At 56.4% G+C, this 6,903-nt stretch overlaps 1 protein-coding gene and 1 long non-coding RNA gene across 3 annotated transcripts in view; one reads left to right on the forward strand and one right to left on the reverse strand.

Annotated features, from left to right (window-relative positions):
• The first annotated feature begins 299 nt into the window (after nucleotides 1-299).
• The window catches only part of FKBP4 (FKBP prolyl isomerase 4), an 8,460-nt gene continuing 1,856 nt past the window's right edge, over nucleotides 300-6,903 (forward strand). The window contains exons 1-9 of one of the 2 annotated variants that reach the window (XM_081821030.1): nucleotides 302-578; nucleotides 2,653-2,797; nucleotides 3,244-3,386; nucleotides 4,211-4,331; nucleotides 4,586-4,742; nucleotides 5,578-5,668; nucleotides 5,765-5,848; nucleotides 6,014-6,199; nucleotides 6,642-6,881. In XM_081821030.1, coding sequence (XP_081677156.1) covers nucleotides 474-578; nucleotides 2,653-2,797; nucleotides 3,244-3,386; nucleotides 4,211-4,331; nucleotides 4,586-4,742; nucleotides 5,578-5,668; nucleotides 5,765-5,848; nucleotides 6,014-6,199; nucleotides 6,642-6,881 — 1,272 coding nt within the window. In that variant the 5' untranslated portion in view covers nucleotides 302-473. Of the gene's footprint in view, nucleotides 579-2,652; nucleotides 2,798-3,243; nucleotides 3,387-4,210; nucleotides 4,332-4,585; nucleotides 4,743-5,577; nucleotides 5,669-5,764; nucleotides 5,849-6,013; nucleotides 6,200-6,641; nucleotides 6,882-6,903 lie in introns of both variants that reach the window. The other variant, XM_081821031.1, reaches the window with a different exon arrangement.
• Nucleotides 3,632-4,212, reverse strand: LOC115938690 (uncharacterized). Its single transcript, XR_004073736.2, has 2 exons — nucleotides 4,079-4,212; nucleotides 3,632-3,975 (listed from the first exon to the last, which is right to left on the reverse strand). It is a non-coding gene; the product is annotated as an uncharacterized LOC115938690 (long non-coding RNA).

A 6,903-nucleotide genomic window follows, 5' to 3' on the forward strand; every position in this document is an offset into this window, starting at 1 on the left:
AATTCCCAGAGTCCGAGGGTCCCAGGAGTGGGAGGAGGGAGGCCAGGCAGCCAGAAGGAGAAATGAACCCGCCGCCCAAACAAAACAAAACACATACACACGTTCATATACACACCCTTAGCACTCAAGCCCTAACTGGCTTACCGGCCGCCGTCTCTAGAAAGTTCTCCGCCCCCTCCCCCTCCGTCCCTCGCTCCCACTCCAGCTCCTCCCAGCCCCTCCCTCCGCTGCGGGGTGGGACCAATCGCTCCCCGCGGCCGCTCATTACCCACCTACTCCCGCTCCCGCGCCCAATCCACCGCGGGCTGCGAGAGCGCTGGGAGTCAGAGGTGCTCGAGCCTTCGACCGGTTCGCAGCTGGGGCGCTGCCGCCAGTTCCCTCCCGCCCGCACACCCGTGCAGAGAGGCCCAGCTGAGAGGGCTTGGCTCGCGCCCAGTGCCTGGCTCCCGGAGTAAACAGCGCACCGAGCGGCGATGACCGCCGAGGAGATGAAGGCGGCCGAGAGCGGGGCGCAGTCGGCGCCGCTGCCCCTCGAGGGGGTGGACATCAGCCCCAAACAAGACGAAGGCGTGCTGAAGGTAAGGGGCGGCGGCGCAGGCGCCTATCGCAGCCGGCCTCCCGCCGAGCTGGGGAGCCCCGGGCCGCCTCTGCAGCGTCCGGGCGGGTCGTTGAGCCGGGCGTGCGGCCGGCGGCCGATTGCATCGCCATCCTGGACCCGGCTGCGTTGTTCGGCGGTGGGAGGGCCGCCCCACGCTCGCAGGGGGTGGCCTAGGTGCGCCGGCCTCCCCACGGCCAGTCTCTGGCCCCCTGGGGAACCCGCGGTCCGGGTGAGGCCCCGGGCCCCCCAGCCCTTGCGGCGCCCGGACCCGGGACTGCAGCGCCAACTCCGGCGTGCGCGGTGCAGCGCGGAGGGAGGGGCGGGGCCGCACCGCTGCGCGCGAGCTGCAGCTAGGGGGCCCCGGGCGGCGTGCACCCGGGCGGGAGCCGGCCCGCTCGCGCTCCGGCCCGACGCCGCCTCTCCCTCACTTCACCTCTCCCGGACCCCGCGACCCCGGCCAGGCCGCCAGCGCCCTCCCCGCCGGCCGCAGCCGGGAAGTCCCTGGTCGCCTTGGCCGGCGGTGCTGCGAGATCTCGGCTCCCCCGGGCAGTTAACATTAGCTAGGACCCGAAACGGGTCACCAGAGTGATTTCTTGGCCCAGAGGCCTTTGTACGACTTGGCGCCCGGGGCCTGGCCGCGGGAGAGGTTCTGGCGCCCTCCGTCCCCTTGGTTACCCCCTTCCTAAAGGCTGGGTGGACCCAGTTAGGTCACCCGCTCAGCCATGCTGGCCCCCTTCCCCCTCCCCCCGCGGCCCCGGGAAAACCAGGGAGCGGTGCATGCCGGGACCTGTAGTTCCCCTCCCACCTCGCCCTCCCCCTCGTGAGTTGGGGCAAGGGGTGTGGGGCCGGGAGGAGGTGCTTTGCTGGGAGCCTCGGAGGAGCCTAGGGGAAGGGTCCAGCATCAGGGGGCAGGGCATCTTGATCTGGGTCGGGACGACTGATGGTGCTTCAGAGCAGGTTCTGCCGAGTACAGGATGGCGAAATCCTAGCTTGGATTTCGTGTCTCCTCCTCATCTAGTGTTTCTCTTCACCCTGGCTTTCCACTCTTCCGTTCTACACGTGTGTGTGTGAGGCCTGGGCAAAGCTAGAGACCTCGGGGAGCCCTTATCTGGTCCAGAAACGCTCCTGGTTTTGCCCCAGATCTTGGCATCTTAAGCTGTTCTTCCAGTGGGCATGTGGCTTCCCCTAATCTCTCCAGCGCCCTGGTGGTTTCTACAAGGTTATTATTCCCAGAAGGGTCTTTTCCCCTTTTATCTTCCACTCTTTCCCCTTTGCCTTTCTACTCCTCGAGTCGTCTATGCATTCTGTTATGCAGGCTTACCCTTAGAAGGTAACCTCATACCTACCAGGTGACTCATGGAGTCTCCTTGTCACCTTTTATAAATGTTAAGAAGAGAAGCAGAGCTTGTTTAAGTTTCTGAGAAATGCTCCAGCCCTCAAATAAAAGACTTCACTAGCCTATCCGTCAGGAATGTTCGGGTCCCAAGTCAGAGTTCAGGGCCTGAGTGAGCGCCCCTGTGCTCATCAGTGACCTGATATTTTCTTCACCTCTTTTGGACTGCTGATATTCTGTTATTCATATTTATTTTTCTGTTACCCACAAACCAGACCCGGATCTGATGACCACTGGCACTTAGGAAGAATGAGGAAACCTAGCATAAGTGCTTCCCCCTTTGCTGCTGATGATAATCATCTTCAGTTTCCTACCAATTTAATTCTTCACCCATGATAGGGATGATTATCACTAGTTTATAAATAAGGTCTAGAAGAGTTTGACTTGCATAAGATCATACAGCAAAAACTTGAACTCGGGTCTTTTGTCTCTAGTTTTCAAACCAAGTCCTGTTGCACCTCAAGAAAGAGGGAGGGGGGTGGTCAGTGGGGGTGTCCGTTGGCGTCTAGCCAAACCTCATGTGGGAATCATTTGAGGCTTGGGCCCTTTGCTTCCAAGGAGACAGAGGGTCCCTCTGTGTTTCCATCAGAGGTGTGTAGGCAGCTTTGGTGCCTCTTCTGCCCCCACACCTGGGTCCTCACCTTCTCTGCCTTCCTCCCAGGTCGTCAAGCGAGAGGGCACGGGCACGGAGATGCCTATGATTGGGGACTGCGTCTTTGTCCACTACACTGGCTGGCTGTTAGATGGCACCAAGTTTGACTCCAGTCTGGACCGCAAGGACAAATTCTGTTTTGACCTGGGCAAAGGTAGGCGCATGGTTAGTGGGTCGGTAGCATCGGTTCTGTGGAGGGTATAAGCTGTCACAAGCAGAAGCCATACTCTCAGCAGTGTAAGGAGGAATGGTCTAGTTAGCTCTTTTTTCTTCTCTCCTGGAACCGTGTTGATCTCTATCTCACCTTCCCCGATCACCTCTGAACACCTCAGTTCCTCTTCGGGGGTGGACTGCCGTGTTTCTTGAACTCCTTTGTTCCAGAGTTGAGTGATTTTTTATTTTTATTTATTTATTTTTTTTTAAAGAGGTCTGAGACCTGGCCGTGCTTACTGCAACCAGGTTCTCTACCTCCCTGGTCTCATTTCTGAAGAGTGTATAGCTTCCCGATGGGCATGGTGTAATAAAGGTCTCTGGAGCCACTGTTTAAGCCCAGGGTCAGATCCCTGCCAAGGAGGACCTGTTTGCTTTCTGTACCTACAGGGGAGGTCATTAAGGCTTGGGACATTGCTGTAGCAACCATGAAGGTGGGAGAAGTGTGCCACATCACCTGCAAACCAGAGTATGCCTACGGTTCGGCAGGCAGCCCTCCAAAAATCCCCCCCAATGCCACGCTTGTGTTTGAGGTGAGTGTCCAGGCACAGAAAGCAAGGCAAAGAGCCAGTCTGATCTCAGCCCAGGGCCTGGCTGCCCTCCATCGCTTCCTGCCGCTTGGAGACAATGTAGCCAAGGCTAAGGGCCTGGCCAAAGGGGGAGGAAGGGGCCTGGAGAGGGCAGCTGGCTCTGCTACTGCCAGAAAATGGCCGCTGGTGGATATGCGGGGGAAAGAGTTGGCCACGGCCACAAACCCCTCCTCAGACTTGAAGCGGGGTAAGGGTTGAGGCATGTTTTATTTCAAGAGCTATGCCCGGAGATTGGTTATAATTTTGACTGAGAGGAGTCAGAAAGTCAGAATCTTTATAAACAACAGTATAGAATATCGGTGCTTTAGGGATCAAAGGAGAGGAGAGATGCCCCCCATGGGTCAAGGAGCTGAGGAAAGCCTTCACTGAGCGGTGGAACTTGACACCATTTGGTGTCAGAATGGCTGAGCCCTCCTTAGTGGATACTTGGAGAATGTTTGCGAGACTGTTGAAAGATGTTGGGTCCTTTCCACTGCCTACCAGATTGGCCTTCTGAGACGGCTGGATAAGGATTGGCTGGAGCGTGTCCTTCCTGGGTGGAGCAGGTAGTAAATAGATTGATCTCCTGAGGTCAACAAATTGTGTGCGACCTGCCCACCGCTACCAAAGTTGAGACTAGAGCTCCCAGAACTTACCAAAAGTGCTACTTTGTCCACTCTTGGTTTGGCTGTCCAGGTGCTCAGGCCAGGTCTGGCAGAGACCAGGGACTCTTCTGTGGACGGGCTAATGCTGAAAGGGGTCGTGTTGCCTTGCGTCTCGTCCCACAGGTGGAGTTGTTCGAGTTCAGGGGAGAGGACCTGACAGAAGAAGAAGATGGTGGGATCATCCGGAGAATACGGACTCGGGGTGAAGGCTATGCCAGGCCCAACGAGGGCGCCATCGTGGAGGGTGAGACCTCTCAGTCGGGGTTTCAATTCCGATTCTGGTACTTAGGCCCTCGGTGGCTCCTTTTCTGATCTGAGTATCTCGTCTGAGAAATGAGGGATGGGACCGTACCTTCCTAACATCCCTCCAGCTCTGAGAATACAACGAGGGCACCTTGGGGGCAGGCAGTGATGAGGTGATGGAGGGAGGCCGGTGGCCTCCCTCCTCAGCCCCCTGCCTGCTCACATCCCAGGCACGCTGCCTCTTTCTCCTGCTAGTTGGACTGCAAGGGTACTACAAGGACCAGATGTTTGACCGGCGGGAACTCCACTTTGAGGTTGGCGAGGGGGAGAGCCTGGACCTGCCTTGTGGGCTGGAGAAAGCCATTCAGCGCATGGAAAAAGGAGAACATTCTGTTGTGTACCTCAAGCCCAGGTGAGGAGTGGGCACTTTGTGGGATGGGTGCAGGCGGGTGACCCTGAGAGCTGCAGGTCCACAATGAGTTGTGTATCTAGCCTTTTTTATCTGTTCCTCTGTGTGTGCTCACCACCCCCACAGCCTCATTAGTGGTCCGCGTGACTCTGGCACAGCAAACACGATCTCTTCGTATTTAGGAGCATGGTCACAACTGTCCACATCTGGAATCAAAGCCTGATCTTTTCAGTCATGGCTGCTCCAGATTTCCTCCTCTATCAATGTCAGAATTGGTGTCTGCTAGTAAACATACTCAGTCATTAATGGCATTTATTGAAACGCACCTATTACATGCCAGACACCGTGCTGAAAATTCCTAGGCGCTCATTATTCCCGCCTTGTAGGGACTCGTTCAGTGAGATTTAGTAATTAGTAAGTTAGTAATCATTCCAGTGTTGGTATGAGTTAGAAGGATATGGAAGGGGGCGCCTGGGTGGCTCGGTTGGTTAAGCGACTGCCTTCGGCTCAGGTCATGATCCTGGAGTCCCGGGATCGAGTCCCGCATCGGGCTCCCTGCTCAGCAGGGCGTCTGCTTCTCCCTCTGACCCTCTTCCCTCTTGTGCTCTCTCTCATTCTCTCTCTCAAATAAATAAATAAAATCTTTTAAAAAAAAAAGAAGGGTATGGAAGATGCTAAGAGACCAACTAATTGTGTGAAGAGGTCAGGGAAGATTTTGCCAAACAGGAAACAAGTCTCAAGGGATGGGGAGGTGCTTCGCAGGAAACAGACCGGGAACCTTTTCAGTTTGGAGCAGGTTAAGCGTGGCTGCGGTGACCTAGTTTTTTTGACCCCACAGCTATGCTTTTGGCAACGTGGGGAAGGAAAAGTTCCAGATCCCACCAAATGCCGAGCTGAAATATGAAATACACCTCAAGAGTTTTGAGAAGGTGAGTTTGCTCAAGGTCCTCTCTGTCCTGAAGTCAGGTCCTGGAACGTGGCTCTGGGGTAGCTGACGACTTTGTTTCTCCCTTGGGGCATGGCAGGCCAAGGACTCTTGGGAGATGAACTCTGAGGAGAAGCTAGAACAGAGCACCATAGTGAAAGAGCGGGGCACCGTGTACTTCAGGGTGAGCCAGCATCTGGGGCCCTGAGGACACTCCCAGGGAGGGAACAGGGAGCACTTGCAGTCTTCACCTGGTGTATCGGAGCTGGCTGGTCCTGCCTGGGGATCATGTGTCACTGATAACTACAGAGGATGAGAGCCCCGTGCCTGAGCCTCCCTCCCTTTCTAGGAAGGCAAGTACAAGCAAGCTCTACTGCAGTACAAGAAGATTGTATCCTGGCTGGAATATGAGTCAAGTTTCTCTAATGAGGACGTGCAGAAGGCACAGGGCCTTCGGCTGGCCTCCCACCTCAACCTGGCCATGTGTCATCTGAAACTACAGGCCTTCTCAGCTGCCATTGAAAGCTGTAACAAGGTGAGGCCCGTCTAAAGAGGGCACGAGAGCAACATTCGCAGGCTTGGTTGGGTGAGCTGCCAGGGGGTCCGAAACTTGGCCTCAGTGATTAGGGTAGGGATAGGGTAGCAGGTGAACCAGTGCGAGCCCGGAGACGAAGAGCCCAGAGGCAAGGGCTTCAAGAAGCAAGCACCGTGGCCTGTCCCTCATGACTATCTGCTTTATTCTGGAGAGAATGGAAATGTTGTGGCGGGTCTTTCTCTTTCATCGAAAGCCCAGGACTAACTGGGGTTCCTCCCTAGACCTTGGTCTTTTCCATTTCATGCCCGAAGATGACTTCCTGAGGTGGAGCTGGTGGTGTGTGTTCTGCCTGGTCTTCTGAGGACTCCCTTTGGAACCCTGTCTCGGCCAGATAGGCCACAGGGGCTGAGGTCTCCCCATTGCTTCCTCTCTGCGTCCTTAGGCCCTGGAACTGGACAGCAACAATGAGAAGGGCCTTTTCCGCCGCGGAGAGGCCCACCTGGCGGTGAATGACTTTGACTTGGCACGGGCCGACTTCCAGAAGGTCCTGCAGCTCTACCCCAGCAACAAAGCCGCCAAGGCCCAGCTGGCTGTCTGCCAGCAGCGGATCCGCAAGCAGCTCGCGCGGGAGAAGAAGCTCTACGCCAACATGTTTGAGAGGCTGGCCGAGGAGGAGAGCAAGGTAAGGCTCGGGACAGGGAATG

The sequence above is a fragment of the Leptonychotes weddellii genome, chromosome 5, assembly GCF_054177405.1.
Source record: "Leptonychotes weddellii isolate Sample4059 chromosome 5, ASM5417740v2, whole genome shotgun sequence".
In the NCBI taxonomy this organism is placed as follows: domain Eukaryota; kingdom Metazoa; phylum Chordata; class Mammalia; order Carnivora; family Phocidae; genus Leptonychotes; species Leptonychotes weddellii.